At 38.1% G+C, this 19,637-nt stretch overlaps 2 protein-coding genes across 5 annotated transcripts in view; one reads left to right on the forward strand and one right to left on the reverse strand.

The window, feature by feature from the left end:
- The window catches only part of CUL1 (cullin 1), a 53,380-nt gene extending 37,951 nt beyond the window's left edge, over positions 1–15,429 (forward strand). Inside the window, exons 9-22 of the mRNA XM_050311981.1 lie at positions 1,523–1,653; positions 4,476–4,583; positions 4,682–4,788; positions 5,895–5,943; positions 6,475–6,606; positions 7,157–7,274; positions 8,215–8,291; positions 8,791–8,922; positions 9,742–9,834; positions 11,156–11,203; positions 11,293–11,375; positions 12,851–12,956; positions 13,720–13,833; positions 14,797–15,429. Of these exons, the coding sequence (XP_050167938.1) occupies positions 1,523–1,653; positions 4,476–4,583; positions 4,682–4,788; positions 5,895–5,943; positions 6,475–6,606; positions 7,157–7,274; positions 8,215–8,291; positions 8,791–8,922; positions 9,742–9,834; positions 11,156–11,203; positions 11,293–11,375; positions 12,851–12,956; positions 13,720–13,833; positions 14,797–14,877 (1,379 nt within the window). The 3' untranslated portion in view covers positions 14,878–15,429. The remainder of the gene's footprint in view (positions 1–1,522; positions 1,654–4,475; positions 4,584–4,681; positions 4,789–5,894; positions 5,944–6,474; positions 6,607–7,156; positions 7,275–8,214; positions 8,292–8,790; positions 8,923–9,741; positions 9,835–11,155; positions 11,204–11,292; positions 11,376–12,850; positions 12,957–13,719; positions 13,834–14,796) is intronic.
- Positions 15,430–17,616: 2,187 nt separating this feature from the next.
- EZH2 (enhancer of zeste 2 polycomb repressive complex 2 subunit) overlaps positions 17,617–19,637 on the reverse strand; it is a 51,208-nt gene continuing 49,187 nt past the window's right edge. For all 4 annotated transcript variants that reach the window (XM_050318135.1, XM_050318125.1, XM_050318116.1 and 1 more), the window contains 3 exons: positions 18,906–18,986; positions 18,705–18,789; positions 17,617–17,961 (listed from right to left, as the gene is read on the reverse strand). In XM_050318135.1, coding sequence (XP_050174092.1) covers positions 17,901–17,961; positions 18,705–18,789; positions 18,906–18,986 — 227 coding nt within the window. In that variant the 3' untranslated portion in view covers positions 17,617–17,900. The remainder of the gene's footprint in view (positions 17,962–18,704; positions 18,790–18,905; positions 18,987–19,637) is intronic.

Consider the following 19,637-nt stretch of genomic DNA (forward strand, 5'->3'; position numbering starts at 1 on the left):
CTGGGAACCCTTGCTTGTGGATAGATCTAGCAGCAGCTTATTATATCTATGCATGGCATTATTTTCCTATGTTTTTTCTAAAATTCTATACAGTATTTTTGTGTTCTTATAAAAGTTAACAGCAGGTTGCAGTCATGGTTTTCATAGAAAAAATATTTCCTTTTCTAATCCCAAAGTTTAACAAAGTTCTAAGGAACTGAAACTAATCTGAATTTAAATGTCATTGCTTCAGTATTAGAAGGCATCAGGCTCTGTGTGTTGTATTTCAAAGTTAGTTAGAGCTCCAGCTTCTTTATTGCTCTGTTTTGTTTAATCTGATAGTCCTCATGTGGTAACAAATTGCTCATAAACCCTGCAGAGAAGTCCTTACACTTTAGAAGAGCTTGATGCAGCTGACAACCTTAAAATGGAATTGACAGGGTAAAATATCCTCATTAGCATACAGTAAATAATCTGATTGTTTACTGTTTCACTTGAGTGCCTGTTCAGTGAGGGCAAGATTGCAAGAGGATAACTAGTGGGTTTTTGTACCTGGTTTATAGTCATATTAAAGTTTGCTTTTTATTTTAAAGAGTTCTGCACTCAGAAAGTACAAAGCGTCTACCCTGTTGAAACTGAATAATAAAACCAAAACCCTCTTCAGTATTAGACTTTCCAGAATTACCAATTGATTTGGAAAGTCTTGGCTGAAAACTGGTGAGATTTAATGTGAAGTTTTAACATGTGTGAAATGACATCCAATTTATTTTTACCTTTATTAGTTTTGTTCTCTGGTGATACTTTTCATAACCTCTTTCAGGTACAATTATTTCTTCTGGTAATTGCTTTCGTTTTTTTTAAGAAGTGTCTTTTATTAACAGTGTTTTATTGAAAGAAATTTGATTTATGAGGTTTCAGTTTATCTACTAAGGGCATATCAAGACATAACATTTTGCCTTGCATTTCCAGCCGTTACCACTGATGCTGCCCAAAGTAAAAGCATTAATACACAGAGGGCTGCAGGTAGTGTTAGATCTCTGAGAACTGTCCTATTCAGATTAAGATTTAAAGGACAGTGACCAACTGGAGAATGTTGTAGTGCAGCCAGCAGTAATGCTAATAACAGTCTCTAATTCATGGTAACACTTCAAAATGTTATGTAAAAGGAGTGTTTTAACAGCATTTTAAAATTATTGCTTTTAATCTATGAAAACTAGAAATGAGAAGTAAATTTTCTATCATTCAACTGGGGTTTTTTTTAGTCTTGAGATTCATGTCACATGGTGAAGGTAAAACATATTAATATTGAAAGATACTTTTCTCTTTAACTAGCTGTTAGCTTTCCAAGTGGCTGCAAAGATTTGCTATACTGTATAATTTTTTACTATATTTTTTTCTGACTTTTTACTGGAGCAATTGAATGTGTGTTTTTGTTGACAGTGGATGTTTAACCTCAATTGGCAACTTGAAAATGAGAAATTGGAATCATAGCCAGTGCAAATGGGAGTTGTTAGATTTCCTCTTCTTTTTTTGCCTTTTCCAGACTTGGGTCGCATGTATAACCTTGTGTCTCGAATCCAGGATGGCCTTGGAGAGCTGAAAAAACTTTTGGAAACCCACATTCATAATCAGGGTCTAGCTGCAATTGAGAAATGTGGAGAAGCTGCTCTAAATGCAAGTATCCCACCAAAATAAGTCTGTGTGTGGTTGCTGCCAGTTTCACATTAGACGATGGTGAATGCCTTCTGATAAAATTTCCGGTTTGCTTATGTTTTCCCTCTTGCTAATTTAATTTGTAGGGACTAGGCAATTCTCAAATGTTGATAATAGGCTTAGAACAACAGTTCCATCACTTTGTTACCACTCTTTGAGTTTTGAGCGGGTTTTGGGGGTGGTTTTTGGTTTTGTTTAGGTGGGAGGGGTTTTTGTGTGGTGTGGTTGTTTTATTTTTTTGGTTTGGTTTGGTTTTAGGGAGGAGGGTGAGTTTCTGTCTGAGTTTTTGCTCTCTGTCAGGATGTCATCGTGCCGCTTGGAATACTGGCTCTGCAAATACAACACCCAATACAATACACTTACAATACAGCACCCAACACTTACAATACAAATAGACCTGACAGTCCACTGTTTCAAGAAGCAGTATCTCCAGTGGACTGTATTTTATTTCAACATCTTACAGATTTCTGACTTGGGTAGGACTATCCAGAGAAAGTATCTGTTGGTTTGAGTCTTTTGGTACATGGCTTTATATTTTTTAGAAAAGAATGAGAAATACAAGGGGAGAAAGAACTAAAATGGTTGGAAAGGTCACCATGTAAGGAGCAAGTCAGGTCTTCTGAAACACTATGGTCGTTTAGCCATGTAATTGGCCTTTTGATTTTTATCCCATAATTGTAATTTCAGACTTATGTCTGATAATAAGTTGTATTCATTAGGGTTGCATCTTGGAAACATGAAGTTCTTTAAACCCTTTGCTGACCTTTTTGTCTATCATAGACAATATGATGTTTCCTAGGGAAAAAAAAATTGAACACTGCACAGGCAAAATCAGGATATAGAATATAGATTGTGGTAAATTTTATTAAAAGTGAAATTCAAGAAGCACGTGGAGAATGTTCTCAGGCGTTGTCACTGATGATCATCAGTGTGGTCCTTGGGGTGGTCCTGTGCAGGGTCAGGAGTTGTTCTTCAATGATCCTTTTAGGTCTCTTCCAATTCAGGATATTCTATGATTAACTTTGGTTTTTGGTGAACTTCATTTTAAACTCTTGCTGTCCTGAGAAATTCTTGAAATAACTTCATACTGGTAATCTTTAAAGACGTAATCTGTAATGATGTGTGTAGGGTCTGTGGTTCATTTCTGTAGTTTTAAGTACATAGCTTTTTAGTGCTTTTCCTTTATGAATCATCAAGTAAGCATGAAGCAAGGTCAGGAATCTTCAGCTTCATTAGTAGACGTCACCTTAAATTTGGAAATCAAATTGTTCTGATTGTGTGCTTGACACATCCCCCTAGTGGTCATCACTCTTGAAGTTTTTTCTGTTTAGGCCTTGAAGAATTTATCAAAAAAAAAATATGAAAGCTCTTTCTCCAGGAATTGGTTCCTCTTTGAGAGAGGGGAGGCCCGAGATTTGTATGCATTAGTTTTTTTTACTCCAACCAATTACAAAACTCTACCTGCTCATGACACTGTTCCTTGTTTCTTCATCTTTCTCTTTTGTTCCTTTTCTTATTCCACACATTTGTTCTTCATATTCATAGCAGTACCTTTGGCTGTTTCCCTTGGGAACCATCTTGCCTGTTCTTCCTGTATCACTCACACCACTGTGTTGCTGTTCATCGTTGCTTTGTCACACTTCTGTCACACCTGGGTAGGATTGATTCCACCAGACTTCATTTAGCCGTACTGCATCTAAACAGATAATCAGCTGAAGAAATGCTTCTCAGTTTCTCTGTAGTCAGTGCAGAGAAATAGTCATACGAGCTTGACTCATTTCACCTATTTTAGATTTTTACTGCAGAATGAGTTGTGCTCTGGTCTCTGTTAGCTATGTTAATAAGACCGCTCTTCAGTTGGAAAATTGCTGCTTTTTGTGCTTTTGGTTTGGTTTTTTGTTTTTTTGAGTCGTTGTAATCAGAAGATGTTTTTCTGAATGTCCTTCAAATCTTCTTTTGCTTCTTGTTCATGAGGTTCTCAATAATCTCAGTTCTGTATCTCAACCACAGCGTTAAATTGGTGGTCCCTGTAGTCTGTGCCTTGTCTTCAGGGGCAACAGAAAGCGTTTTTCAGGATCCTGATAAAACCCCACCTGTATTCTACCATTTCTTGCCAGCATCCAGAATTCTTACTGTCAGATAGGAATGTAACAAGAGTAACTCTGTGCTTGGTTGAATCTGCTGATCTGTTTCCAACAACCTCCTGTGGCAGCAAGGTCTGGAAGTCCACTACTTTATGTGTGAAGATGGCCTTTATCTGTCTTAAACACTTTCATCAAATGCCCAATAGTTACAAAATGTGGCTTTTAGTGATAATTCATTTTTGTTATCATATTCGTTTCAAACTTCTGATCTCCAAATTGAAGATTTCTAGACTTTTTAGTCTGTTGTATAGTAGCTGTCTTGTGTGCCTGGTGTTTTACTTGTCCATCACTGGTCCCTACTCTGACTCCACTCCGTCTTTATTGAGGTGCAAAGATCAGTAATTGCACATAGGACTCAGTCTGTGAGTGCCATAAACTGATTTGAATTAAGCATAAGTCTTTGAAAATGGTTGCAGTGGTTGAGTAAATGGGTTTTTTGTCTTTTGTACTGTGTAATGTGGTACACCGTACACTCTGGTTGCTGTAAAGGAAAACTTGTCAGTCCTGAACAAAGGACCTGAACTAGTCTAGGTACTGTTTTACCTTTAGAATATTTCTAATACTTTGTAGGGTTCATTTTGGAAGAAGCAGAAAGCAGGAAATCAACATGTTGCAAAATCTAGTGTGTCTTTATTGCAGGATCCAAAAATGTATGTACAGACAGTGTTGGATGTCCATAAGAAATACAATGCTTTAGTCATGTCTGCATTCAACAATGATGCTGGCTTTGTGGCTGCACTAGACAAAGTAAGTGTATGGAGTGGCATATGGTGAACTTCTTTTTTTTTTTTATTTCCATTCAGTGTTCTGTCTCCCAAAATTTCACTGTCTTTTGTGATTTATAGGCTTGTGGTCGATTTATAAATAATAATGCAGTGACAAAAATGGCTCAATCATCCAGTAAATCCCCAGAGCTACTGGCACGATACTGTGACTCTTTACTAAAGAAAAGGTACGTCTTCAAAGACAAATTATTATTTCATGTTGGCTTTTGTTTTATACTGTGTCTTCAGAAACAGAACTTAATGATTCAAGAAATTAATTCTACCAAATTCTGGATACGAAAATTTCAGTAGGATCATTCCTAAAGATTATGTTGACTTGACTTTTCTTTTTTAAGGAAGAGGAGGGGAAATAAGAAAAACTTTATTTCCTTATAGGAATATAAATTCTGGGGTTCTAATAAAGCAGCAGGAGGTTTTAGGTGTTTTTTTTCCCTCAAAAAGTTGAGTTGGGTTGTATGTTGTAAAGAAGAGAGGCACGTTCCCTTTTCCATTAAAACTCTTGCTTTCCTCCTGTTGTTTTCTCTATACCTTCTTCCATCTGAGCAGAAATTGAGGAGGACAAAAACTGCTTTCTAACTTCTGATGGTTCATATTTTAATTCAAGGTATTTGCCTTCAAATGGTTCAGCAGGTCTGTTAGTTCAGTTCATACTGGATTGGTGTCAGTTTTGTCACTGGCAATGTTTCTAATTGTTTTGGGGGAGGAAAAAAACCACCACCCAGCAGCCCAAAAATGGAAGAACTTGTTCACTTTTCCCTTCCCCATCTCCTCCTTGCTTCAACAAAGGTTTTAGTTTCTCCTTTATAAATACTAGCTTTCTGCAGGGTAAATTTGGGATATGCCTGATAGACAATCATGTCATGGCAGAAAAGTGTGGTGCCACTTGAGCTTTCACTCAGTCAAGTCCCAACTGTATGAGCCGTTTTCTTCTCACTGTACTATCTGAGATAAGAAATGAAGATAGCGTTTAGCATCAGGAAGAGAGGGGTCTATGTTTAAACCCATAAATCCTGAAAAGAATCGAGTATCAAGAAGTCCCAAGCAAGTCATTGTCCAGGACTTCAACCTGGACTTCAGTTGTGTGCTTCAGAATTGCTCACAGGTGGAGTAATGAAGTGCTCATTTCATTACATGGTTTCCTCTTTAAAGAGTCCCTGATCCCAGAACTACTCAAATCTGTGTTCATTTATTTATGAAGTTTCCGCATACATCCATGTGTTGGCTTAATTCTACTGTTTTGGGATTCATTAAAAATGCATTTCTTTAATTGCAGCTCAAAGAATCCAGAAGAAGCAGAATTGGAAGATACACTCAATCAAGTGGTAAGATGTCTATAAATACAGTTCTCTTCTGTGTTAGCTTTGACAAGTTAGGAATATTCGATTGTCACACACGGCAGATAAAAAAAAATATTTTTGCATATTTGATTTTATTACTTAGTATTTCAGCTTTTCAGTAATAATCTCTGTGTGGCTTTTTAAAAATTATTTTCTTTTCTGTTTTAAAAAAAAGCCCTTTACAGCAGTAGCTATATTGAATTTATGCTTTTAGTTCATCTTTATATACATATATAATATACATAATTTCTGTGATATTTTTTTATATCATTAAATATGCACGTATATATAAAAGGCTGCACGTGTGAAAGTTCATGTGTTCAAACTGTATTCACATTTAAACAAACACATGCCACCACTCTGTTCTCCCCTCTTCCTCCCATCGGAAAAATAAAAAGCCAAACAAAACCGCTGACCTTGAAAATTTAGGTGCAAATGAAGTAACTACTGCTACAGCTTTTTCAAGAGAAACATTTAAAATTTTTTTTTCCTTACAAACTGTCTTGGCTTTTCCAGATGGTTGTCTTCAAGTACATTGAGGATAAAGATGTGTTTCAAAAATTCTATGCTAAAATGCTGGCAAAGAGACTTGTACATCAGAACAGTGCTAGTGATGATGCTGAGGCAAGCATGATCTCTAAATTAAAAGTGAGTATTCCATGACTGTCCCATGATTTACTGCCTTGCACGTCTTCCGACTGTTTTAGAAAGCATTAATGTATGTCCCTTCGTTTCTTTATTTTATGTACAATAGAAAAATATACAACCTAGGTCTTTTTTTTTTTTGCCTTTTTTCCTCTTTTTTTTTTAATCATAGGAGCTGGTAATGCATGTCTGTCCAGTGGAGTTAAACTTCATTATTCTTATCCAAATAAATTACATAGATATATTTGTTCAAGGGAATGACTACTGAAAAGTAGCTTAATTTCATTAACTCTTGTTTATACAGAGTCAAGCAAAAGATGATCTAATACTCTTTGAGTATTCTGTTTCACTGTGTGTTTTACTTCATTGTCAAACTAAATTTTCTTCAGTTTTCAGTGACAATTAAAGACCTCATCTAGTTGGGATCAGTACTTTGAGTGAGGGAGATAGGAAACTTTGTACATCTTGTAAGGAAATAAGTTCTGATACTTTGTTCTCATTATCCAATGTCAGAAATGTGTCTTGCTGATGTATCTGTGTTTTTAAAATACAGCAAGCTTGTGGTTTTGAGTATACCTCCAAGCTGCAGAGGATGTTTCAAGATATTGGTGTAAGCAAGGATTTGAATGAACAGTTTAAAAAGCACCTGACCAACTCAGAACCATTAGATTGTAAGTAACACATTTACCTAAGTTACTGTTGCATAGGTTAGCTTCCTCTTATTTCTGTAGAGCTAACTGTGTGAGGGAAGTGTTTGACTTAGACATTGTACTGCCAGAAGTTACAGTTAGTGTTCTTCTGTCCAAGATAGCTAGGATTTTTAAATGAGTCCTATAGGTCTGTTCTTTGTATTCTGATAGCACTTTGTCTTTTGTGGGTAGCCTCCTCCTGATTTTGCAGCTCATGTTTAGGTATATAACTAAATAAAGTTGAATCCCATCTTTTCTTTTTTCCTTTTTCTTTTCCTTTTTCTTTAATTTTTGACTGGAGGGATGTTATTCTTTAAACACTATTGATTTTGAACACAAAAATGTCTTAAGTTCACACTTGTGTGAAGGTATTGAGGAAAAAAGTATAGTGTGTTCTAGGTTGTTAGACGGCCCTATCATTTTTTTATAGCTGTTTTTTTAACTGAAGCATGTTGAACCAAATTCTGTCAGAAATTGATAATTATTTCTTGGATTACAATTAGATTTGTGTATTGTCAGGCTTAAATTTTACTTAGTTTCTATATTATTCTTACTTGACTTGCCCAAAATGCCTTACAAGTATAAAAGTGAAGGGTCTATTCTTGCAGTTGTGTCCTGTGGAGTGATGATGAATGCTCACAGTTTTCACACTTGTTTGTTAAAAAAGAAGTTCATTGTGAGGATAGAAACAGGATAACTTCTCCAAATTAGAGAAAATTGAGTGCCTGTCACAGTAAATCTAAGGCTCTGCAGCTGCATTGACATCTTTCATGAGTGTCTTTGGTTTATGGTCTGAAAAAAAAAATCATTGCTTAATGATTTTTTTACCATGTTAGTTTGACCACAAGGCATTGTGTTAGAACTGGGACTGTGTTTGAAGAGGGGGTAAGGAGCAAGCTCAGCCTCTTTACTTCTCTTCCAGTGGATTTCAGCATCCAGGTGCTGAGTTCTGGATCGTGGCCGTTCCAGCAGTCCTGCACGTTTGCTCTGCCCTCTGAGGTGAGGCACTTGGTTCATCTGAACATGGAATGATCATGTGAGAAATTTGATTTTACAAGGCTGGTGTCTCCTTCTGTTTTGTTGTGTATGAGAGGGGATTGGAAGTGTCTCTGGTATTTGCCTATTTGGCCTAAGGATATTTGGACTGAGATAATTGAGTAAAGTAGTAGGAAGGAACTGTGTGAAACACGTGTTTTTCCTAGTTGTGCTTAGTGTATCATAAAAAAAGGAATGAAACTTAAATGCAGGTTTATATTTGTGTTGTTAATGGTATTTTAAAGGGGAAACTCATAACAGAGGGAAATTTTCATCCAGTCTTCAGAATTAGAATTCTTTGGATTTCTGTTTGTGTTATTTAGACAACATGGTGGTTGAGGGTGATCAGATTTGATGATGTTCATCTGTTGCTTTCATAGCACGTTTTAGTAATGGTAAATGACAGTAAACAACAGCATTTATTTATTTATTTATTTATTTATTTATTCTTGTTTTTATACAGTTAGAACGGAGCTATCAGAGATTTACTGCATTTTATGCCAGTCGTCATAGTGGAAGAAAATTAACATGGTTGTATCAGCTGTCCAAAGGGGAGTTGGTTACCAACTGTTTCAAAAACAGATACACATTACAGGTGAGGACAATGTCATGCCAGTAAAACAATTGGTGATGATTGCATTCAGAGGACTGGATGCAGCTGCTAGAACCTTTATTGTGTGTTTGTTTTATTTACTGTACCGATACTTACGATCTGTGCTTAAAAGAAAACTGACTTCGGAAAGGGAATACGTTGCCTGGGGTCTAAACAGGTGTTGAATTGCACTGTGTAGAGACAATTGCAAGCTCTTTGTGTAGGATCAGATGCTGGTTATACTTCCGTGTCTGCTTTCTGTCAAAAAGTCGACAGAGGAGAGGAGTTCACAACCGTGAGAAGAAACAAGATAATCTCAGACCCTGACCTTGTCATCAACATGTGTTAACCCTGTGGTGATAGCCACTGATAGCTGCCTTGTTTATAAATTTGGTTTCCTTATTCTGCTGGAGTTGTGAGGAATAATTCAGTAGTCTGTGTAGGTTTTAATTAAGATTAAATGGGTAAGAGTCAGGGAGGAACAGAGGGAAATAATTTAAAACTATATTAGCAACTACAAGGATAATGCTTTGACACCGTAAGATTTGATGAAATGTCTACAGCTAGCCTAAATGATTGTAATCCTGGGATTTATGTTTAGATAATGCTGCAAGGTGGAGTTCTGGTTGGGTCAGCAAAATCAGATTTTTCTGTATTATGTAATGATTAGCACTAGTTGGGTATCCTCTATTGTCCAAATATTACAGTATATGTGTTTAACTGGCAAATTTCAGGCTGTTCAAATTCAGAAAATGTGTTTGTTCGTTCTCATTTTCTGATTTCCCCCCTCTCCTCTTCATTCTCTGTTTTTGGATCTGTTAGGCATCCACATTCCAGATGGCGATTTTACTGCAGTACAACACGGAAGATGCCTATACCGTGCAGCAGCTGACAGACAGTACCCAAATAAAAATGGTAGTGACTTTGCACATTTTACCACACTCTTGTGAACAAGTCTTGTGGTGTTCAGGGCTATTTCTGCTATTGTTAGAAACTGGGATTGCATGTGCTTGAAGCCAGAGTCGGTTTCTGTCCTGAAGGTGACAGATGTGCTCTGTTCTTGGTCAACTTACTTTCCTGGTTTACTTTCCTGTAATCATAACTGCCTGGTCTGCTGATGAATCTTTGTGTGTGTATATTCCTGTTCATGACTGAATTGTCTAGTGAATTGCCGAGCTCCCTGCTGACCTCTAGTAGGAAGTTTTCGCTACATACATTTTAATGTTAAAAGACAACATTGTAGCAAAAAAAAGCATTGGCCCTAAATGGCTGATCTGCGTATCTATCATTCCTTTGCATCTCAAGGCTTTTATACATGAACATAGCAAAATATGAAATTTTGATTGGCTCTCTCCTGTGGAACAGGTTCCCTCCTTTTCTTTCCAAGTAGACTTTGTAGCCCACAGTTTGTTTAGCATCTGTGGCCTTTAGTAGTAGGTTTGAATCGAGTCTGCTTCAATTTCTGGAAAGTTAGGCAATTCTTAGTCAGTGACATCTTTACTGCTAGAAATTCATATCTAGAAAGTTACTGCTAATGATGATTGACAGCAAACCCAGAAGTCTTAGGGGGTTGCCCTTTATTAGAGATACTTTTTTGCAGAGAGAGAGAGAGATTTCTGTAACATAAATATTTAGCCCAAATTATGGCTGGATCAGAATAAAACTCTTTATACAGCTGAAAACTAACTGCTTGGATCCCAGAAGATTCCCACTGTGGTAAAATAGCAGTTTTGCAAGCCTGCACGGAATGTTGATACTAGTAGCCATCTGGGTGACCGACCAGCAACATCAACAGAACAAATCCCTGGTGTAGCAAAGAAAAGAAAAAGATGTTCATCAGAAAGCAAAGTGTGTGTTTTCCTTCCGAAGTTTAGGTTTGCCATGATATATATATATTTGCATGGTTTGGGAAAAGTTATTTCTTAGGCTTATAAATCTGCTTGAAAAATATTTCCTAAACCAGCAACTAGAAAGATCTACTGTTTGGAATTAGTTTTCCTTAAGAATTTTATGTTCCTTGACCAACCACAAGGGGGATAATGTCATAACACCCAAAAAGGGACATTATTATATTTTATTTCTGTGAACTCTGTTTTTACTGCTTTTTTCCCCCCCTCATTTTGCAGTGTTCTGCACTTGCTAGTTCTTAGTCTAAATATGTGTATTCTTGTTCACGTTTTTAGGTTAGAGAAAGTGCTGTCTATCTGTACTGATGATATTTTCTTTAATTTTGTAGGATATCTTGGCACAAGTTCTACAGATACTTTTGAAATCAAAATTGCTTGTAAGTACTCCTGGTTTTTTATGACCTGCTTAACATACAGCAAAATGTGTTAATGACTATTTATTTATTTGTCTGTTTATTTCTTACAGGTTTTGGAAGATGAAAATGCAAATGTTGATGAGGTGGAGTTAAAACCAGATACTTTAATAAAACTCTATCTTGGTTACAAAAAGTAAGGAAAAATTTGAGCAGCATACATCACTTGTGTATAATGGGTAGCATCCTCCTCTGCTTTCAAAATCTGTGTAAAACCTAAAATACCGGAGATGAAAGCTTCAGGGTTCAAGTGCCAATTGAAATACAGATCCGATGTGTACCAGCACTAAGGGAGAGGGCTGGCAAGTGGGGGGGGATGAGTAAGATTGATATGGCCTGGATGTATTTTCATATGTCCTTTTTTCTTCCTTGATTCTTGTTTAATTCTTGAGTTATTTATTTCTGGTAAAACATAGTGCTGTTGTTTTACTGAGGTGCGTGACTCGCATGCACTCAGCAAGATGCGTGGTATTTTATAAGGTTACAGTTGTGCGCAGTGACCAGCAAAGGTCGAAGTCATGAATGCTCATCCACTAGAGCTAACATGAGAAGATCAGGCTCTTTTTAGAACCACAGAGTGCACAGTGATTTGAAGATTTAATAAACATGATTTTTAGTAGGTTTTACTGCCTACTTTAAACAGTCCTGCATTTGAAGCTGTTTAAAATACTTGCGGTGACTTTTTATCATGCTTACCAGAGCATAGATGTAAACACACATAAATTCAGTGAGTTCAGTACTTCCTGAAGATATCAAGAACCATTTTGAAACCTTTCCTTGTACCTCACTCTTTACCTGTTTTCTCTTCCCTTTTACCCGTAATTAAAAGTTTGAGCATTCACGGTCATTTACCTTAATGCAGTGATGGGAACACTGCAGATCAGTGTTGCTGCACTGTGCAGCTCACTGGTTCCCAATATATGATGCACAACACTGTGTTGAATAAATAACTGATTCCCCCTCCAGTGCAGACAACAGGCTGAGCAGAGCCCTGTGCACCTTGGTTTTCTGATGCTGAGGTTTGTTCCCCATTTGTGACACCGCACCTTGTCTTGAGAGTTGTCACATGTGGTAGTGGGCTCACTTCAGCACAGCCTTCAGCACCAGGGAGCGTGTGGAAGAAAGGCAGAATTCCTTTTACAGAACAGATGGATTTCTTCACATTGTGGTCAGAATCCAGTCTGTAAATCAGAAAGGTCATTCTGTTTCCACTGACTTTTCTTCGTCCTGTTCACTGACTCAAAGCTTCTTACTAAACATAGAAATGTTTCAGACACAGTGTAATTTTGCAGTCTAGTACAATTGTATTATCTAGTACTAGCTAGACATAGCAGGTCACTAGCTGGATTCAGTAAGACATGAAATACATGAATACCCATCAAAAAGCTATTTTGGTTTTTTGATTGGTTGGGGACTTTTTTGAATTTTTTTTTTTAAACTTGAATAAGAACATCTAAAATTTTCAGAAGAGCAAGAGTCCTCTCTTGTTGTAAAGTAATTGTGGTGGTGTGGCTTTTATTTTGGAGTTGGATTTTGGTGAGGGGGTTCTTTGTTTATTGGATTGGTTTTTAACAATGTAATTGTTTTCTTAACTTCTGCTTGTCTTTACAGCAAAAAATTAAGGGTAAACATCAATGTGCCAATGAAGACTGAACAGAAGCAGGAGCAAGAAACTACACACAAAAATATAGAGGAAGATAGGAAACTACTGATTCAGGTGAGTTGTATTGCAGAATGTTGCCATGATCTCAGAATTACAGCTTTGTAATCCTTTAATGAAGCTTGCTGTGGGGTTTTCTTAATTTTTATTAGAAGATAATATGCCATTGCAGTGCACTGTGTTAAGAGTTAAAAATGTGTTTAAAATGCTCTTAAAGGTGATTGGAGTCTAACAGAAAGTGGAGGAAGGCATTTCTGCAGATAGAACGTGTTCTTCACACTTGTTCTAACCTGATGTTGATAGTGTTTGGGTTCCATGGATGCACGTGCTCACCAGACCTTGTCCTGGGTGAAAACTAATAATGCCCAAACAGTATGAAATCCACTGTGTTTTTGTATCATTTCATTTGGAATCCACTTGAGAAGCAAAGAGGCAGGGGAAGGAAATACACATGTGCTACTAAGAGAGCATTACAGTAAAGTTAAATATACAAAGGCAGCTTTTTGTTACACAAGTAACTACTTAACTGCTCTTGGTACCAGTTGGTGCTATTGATAAGACCAACCATGATTAGAGTTCTTAAAATTCATGTGTCAAAGCCACTCCTAATGCCTGTGTGCTGTGTAGAACCTGGGTTCTTACAGTCTGCCTGAGTAGCTGACATCTGTGGGCACACTTCTCCCTGTCTGGTACTCAGGTTTGTTGTGATGGTGCTTCTGCACAAGCAGATGTGATCTGCTGGGGAAGTTGTATGTTAAGTGGCGTTATCCAGGACAAGTAGTTTGCTCCTAAGCACACCTTTCCCACTTTGCCTGTGCAGGCTGCTATTGTGAGAATCATGAAAATGAGGAAGGTTCTAAAACACCAGCAACTGCTTGGAGAAGTGCTAACACAGCTGTCCTCAAGGTTCAAGCCACGAGTTCCTGTAATTAAGGTATGTGAGAACCATATCTCTGTACCTGTGTTCCAGGAGGTGAGGAGTAAATATATATAGAGAGAGACAAAGCACACGCTTCTGAATTAAAAAGGAAAGCTAAGGAGATGGGATGGGTAAAGACAGGCTTTTTTGAGTTTTAAGTAAGTAGGAAATGTTTTAACCAGAAATACTGCATTTCTCTTAGGGTAATATGCGTGTTTCACATTGTTGGCAGAGGTAAAATAGCAGCTTGATTACATCTTCTCACATCAGTGCCAGCTTTACTGTAGCCTTTGCTCCAGGCTTACTGTTTGTTCCTGCTCTCCCAGTTGTGAGAGTGCAGCCAGCCTTCAGGTTGGCTTGATGAAACAGCTTCCTGGATCTCTTTCAGGATAAAAATGTCGGGATGGGAGGCACTGTTTTTAATTATTTACTAATAATTGTATAGATTATATTAATTACTAATTAACATGCGTTCATTTCTTCATCAGTTTGTTAAAGTGGGCTCACCAGTGTTTTTTACCTACGCAGCCAAGGGGGTGGGCAGGGCAAAGTGGAGAGCAGCTGCATAAACTGGCACCGGTGCCGAGACGCTCCCGGTCAGGCAGTGCCACAGGCAGCTCCTCAGTGCAGCTGCTGCGTGTGGTGCCCTCACAGTGAGCACTCTGCACCTTGGTTTAATTCTACATTTGCTGTCTTACTGTGAAGTTGCTCAGCATACTGATGATGGGCTGATCTCCCAGTCACTCCCCTGCAATGGCATCAAGTAGGTATAATTCAGTTAAATGGATTAGCAGAGTCCTCTCCTTGGATGTGGTCGGAAACAGGAGAGTGAATTGCCGTGGTTTGTGCCTTTTGCCGACTCCCATCCTCAGCCTGGCAGGGAACTCCCTCGGGGGCCAAAATCCCTCCAAGTTTGTAGCAACCACAGAGAGGGCTTTTCTGCCAGTGTCCCACCACTGACCTCTGTTCCTCCCGCAGAAATGCATCGACATTCTCATTGAGAAGGAGTACTTGGAACGTGTAGATGGTGAGAAGGACACCTACAGTTACTTGGCTTAACACTTTTATTAGCAATTACTTGACTGTGTGACACTCGGCAAATAGGTATGTGATGGAAAGGATGAAAGCGACGGAACTTCATAGCAGCCACCCTGCTGCCATTTGGACCTCCCTTTTTAATAACTGAGACCAGGACTCCCATCAGCCAGTCTCAGATTTACATCAGAACTGCTCAGGATTGATACATTTCAAGTATGTAAATATGGACACCAATGCCATTTAACCTAACTTAAGAACAGAAAGGAATCAAACCCTTCTCCTTTAAGGGTTGCATGCTACTGCATTTAAATCAATACATTGGCTATATGATAAACAGCTGCCATCACAGGCAGTACTTATACATGTTGGCAGCACTTGGAGAGCGAGTCTGAATGGACCCATGTGTAATCTGCTATGAAAAACCATTTGTATAGTGTGTTTCATTTTTTAATGTGTGATAAATAATAAAAAAAAAAATTAAAAGATTTCTGTACAAGTTGCATTTGGTTTTATTGTTTTAAGTTTCATGACTTATCTTTCTAAATGTAAATAAAAGGTATAATGGTTATGAAAGCTATTAGAAATTCGTTTTGCTTTTCCTCCCTGTTTTCTGGTGATTTAGGCACATTTTGTTCTCTGAAGAAATTGCCATCTATCATCATCTGTGCATGTTATTTCTTTTTTAAGAGGAAAGGTCTGCACTTTGAAAATAAAAGGAGGTTGTGATGATTTCACAAGACCTGCAGAATAGAAAATACTTAGGATAGACGTGGCAATCCTTGGTCATCTGAAATTGGAGCTGTTTTTAATATTTCTCAGTGTTCTATAAAATGCATCACACTTGCTTAAGTGCTGCCTGGAATAAATGAGGTTTAGGCTGCCTGTTTCTTTGGCTAGAACAGAAAACTGAGTGTGTTTCTAAAGATTAATTCCCATTAAATGCAACCTGTGATGGGAATTAAAATACTTTTGAGTGTTACTACACATACATTGCTTGACCAGGCTTCGTTCCATTCTACTCACAACGTTTTGTGAAATGAGTATTGGCTTTCCACATGCTACAAGCAAAATGCTGCCATCCTCACAAGTCTCATTTTTGGTAATTTGTGTTTTCTAATCATGATGGTGAAGAGAACTTTACTTCTGCGGCCAAACCCTTTTTTCCTTTTAGAATTTGTGATTTGACAAGAAGATATAAAGGAGCCAGGTTTGGTGTTGCTGTTTTTCTGTTGAGGGAAACTAATGGTTACAGCTGAACTCTGACCTAAAAAAATGTTTGGGTTTAAAAAAAAACTAATGGAGCCATATTAGATGTGATCCAAAGTGACTTGGAAAAGCCAGGGGAACGTTCATCTGCACTTGATATTTTGTAGGCTTGCAATTCATGTTCTGAATTAATGTTAATTGTACTAAAGACTGCCAGCATGGGGACTACAAGCATCTTGCTGTTCAGTTTTAAAATTGGTTTTGGAAATTTAGAAGAGTGGAGCTTTCAGGGATGGCTTTCTTTTTTGAGTAGTAGTAACAGTAGTAGTAGTATATGCTGTGTTGCTTTTGTAAACAATTTTTGCAGAAAGTTCAGGGCTAGTAGATTTTTGTTTTTCTGTCATCATACCACTCTTAAATCCTGCTACAAACAGCCTGAATGTTGTTCTCAGTTGGAAGGCCAGAAATTACCTGCTCCAAGCTGCCTCTTAAAGCCAAGGCTTAACCCAGGGCTGGTTAAAGCAGTACTCTGTATACTGTCCCTGCAGCGTGAGACCAAGAGCCATGTTCTACCCAAGCATGGAGAAAATAAGTTTTTAATGTTTGGACTTTTTTTTTTTTTTTCTCATGAATTCTCAGTTCTTAGGGCAATGCAGAGCAGGAGAGCCTGCTGTAGTGGCAGTGTGTGCTGAACACGAGCCCTGGGTGCAAGAAGGTAGCACAGTCATCATGGGCAGGATTTCTTGAAATCAGTTTTGCAATGTGCCCCTGTGCCTGCCCTCCCCCTCCTCCAGCTGTTTTGACTAGAGCACTGTGTTCTATCCAGCAATAGGCTGCAGAGTTCACACTCCATGGGCAAATAAGAAATAAGCGTGTGGTAGCCCTGTATGAGACCCAAACAGACTAAATAATTTTGGATGAAAACATACATTAAAAAGATTAAGAGATGCAGAAGAAAAAGGTGTATGTAATTACTGTTGCATTCATTATTCAGTTGATGTTTCAGAGATGCCGCTGCTCTTGTACCACAGCTTTGTCTTGAAAGTAGCATTTGTCGCAGAACTCACAGCTATTCTGGTTCTTGTCTGGGGAGGGGGGGAGACCCTTCTTCCCTTCCATTAAATTCCTCTACTGGTAATGGAGAGACCCCTTGTCCAATGCCACTCAGCAAAAGTGGAGAAAGACTAAAAAGAATGAAGTGCAGCTGTTCTGTGACAAAAGGTTACTGGTAGGAGCTAAGAGGATGGAGGATGTTGGGATGTAAAGGTGAATTGTAGGAGTTTCTCAGCTGCAGCCATTACTCTATAGAGAACATGAAGGTAGCTGCCATGCCAGGGGAGCACAAACACTGCAAGATCTGACTGTGTGAGGTGCTGCAGCACCACCCTTAACCTGACTGATGTCTCCTACAATGTCTGAATCTTCACTTGAACCTTATATGTGACACAGAGTAACAGTATCAAGAGGGGACAAGTGTGGAGCTGCCTTTGCTGGCAAGCTACAAGTTAAATTCACACTGCTTCCTCAACTGGCTGACACAAAATTCCAACTCAGTTCCAGTAAAAATGAAGAAGTTCAAGTATCCTTTATTCAAGGTTGAAAAATGTACCACACCACATTATTGCAAAAGTTCATAGGTACAAAACACTTTGCAGCTGGTGAGAAGGCAATAAAAAGTTGTTTGTTTTTTTTAAATTTGTTACTATAAATTACTGTTACAGTACTTTGCAAATACATAATTTCAAATTGCATCATTTTTATTTTTCTAAAATTGCCCACAGTACTAGAAATTCCTGAAGATAAGGCAGCTGTTTGTTTAAAAGAAGAGGTAGCTGGTGTCAAGGGATTTCCATTTCTCTTTCAATGCCCACATACTTAAGGGCATCAGCTTGGCTATATCTGAAATTTTAAAAAAAAAAAAAAAGGCAAATAAAAACCAGGACCACAGAACATTTCAGCTTCATTGTTCTGACATGACAGAAGGCACCACAGACTGGAATACTCAGATTTCCCATAGTTTCCTCACCAGCTGGGGCCTTTCCTCCTCGTGTGAATTTGTAGGTGCACAACAATGCTGACCACTCGAGAAACTACTTTTAGAGGAGTTTGATTAAGAGGAAACAAAATTCCAATAAAATTCCACACTTTTTCACCTTGAATCTCACAAAGCTGAAGCTCATTTTAGCTAGTGGAAAGCAACTGCATTTCTGAAGGTTGCTTTGCACAGTATTGGCACTGGACAGCTTAGGTTTCTTCAAGGGGGATGATTTTAGAAGAAAGTATGAACACACTCTTAGCAAGCACTTTCTATGGTAACATCTTCTTTCTGAGTGATGGGAGAGTCACTCAGTCACTGTACTAGTACGAGGGAGCCCTACCCGTTAAAGTCTGTTGTGCAGGTCTGTCCCCCTTTGTCGCTAAAGTTTGCTCTATACAAGCAGCTGTTTCAAGTTTGCTCAGTTCAGTCTTACTCTGATATCTGGCTTAAAAAAACAATACAGGGTGGCAGTTCTGCTTCTCAGCTGCTGAGACCTGCGGTTGCAAGGACCAGGCAGGTGGAGAAATTAACTGTGAGCTGAGCAGAGATACTGAAAGCTACTCCAGTCTATGACACAAAGAAATGACAAAATCCATCTACCCACCTGTAGTCAAAGAACAGTTCTTCACCAGTCTGAATGGCTCTTTTAGCAAATATTCCTATTCTGTGATCACCATTAACCATCATAACTGTTTGAAAGAAATTTAAGCTTATGTTAGTACAAATACTGATAAAGTGTGCATGCTACATAAGTATCTCACAACATTTCATACGTTGCTGAAAAGCAAGTAAATTTAAAACTTACCTTTTGCATAGCAGTTGGGATTTACTGAATGGTTTGCAAATCTAATTTTGTTGCCCTTGCGTGTTGCATCAACCACAAAATCTAGGGGGGCGGAAAAAACAACAAAACCCACAAATGATGGAGAGTCACCTACAAACAAGTTTTTGTGTTTATTGCCTAGTGTGCTTGCATTTTAACAGCTGGAGAAGATAACTGCACAGCTTCCTACATGGAAGAACTGGCCCATCATCCCACAATAGATGTACCATTCAGCAAGACAAAATATTCCTGCTGCTCTAGACTGTGCTTTCCCTTTACTTCTTGCCACAGAGGCACTACCTAAGCTTCTCATTTGAAGCTTCTATACCTTTATTCCACAAAGACAAGCTCCATAAATACGCTAAGCAAATATTGACATGAAGCAGCGGATTTTTCCTCCTTTCATCTATTTTCTGGTATTTTATGTTTGACACTGCAGTCTGTATTTTACTAGTGGCAGTAGCCACATAGCACATATCTGTGCGTGGCTTTCCTTTCCCCTCAATATAGTTACCATCATCACTTATAAGTACATAATAAAATTATTTCAGGCAATACCTGGCAAGCCTTTTAAATTATTTAGTTTATTTAATGTCTGCACATAATTTTGCTCCATGAAATTCAACTTCTACTCATCTTGTGTAGTTACTTGTGTAATAGGCTCCATCACTACATCTAGTTGACTAGCATTTAGGAAAAAAAAATAAAACACTA

The sequence above is a fragment of the Myiozetetes cayanensis genome, unplaced genomic scaffold, assembly GCF_022539395.1.
Source record: "Myiozetetes cayanensis isolate MyiCay16 unplaced genomic scaffold, myiCay2020 scf1, whole genome shotgun sequence".
NCBI classification, from domain to species: domain Eukaryota; kingdom Metazoa; phylum Chordata; class Aves; order Passeriformes; family Tyrannidae; genus Myiozetetes; species Myiozetetes cayanensis.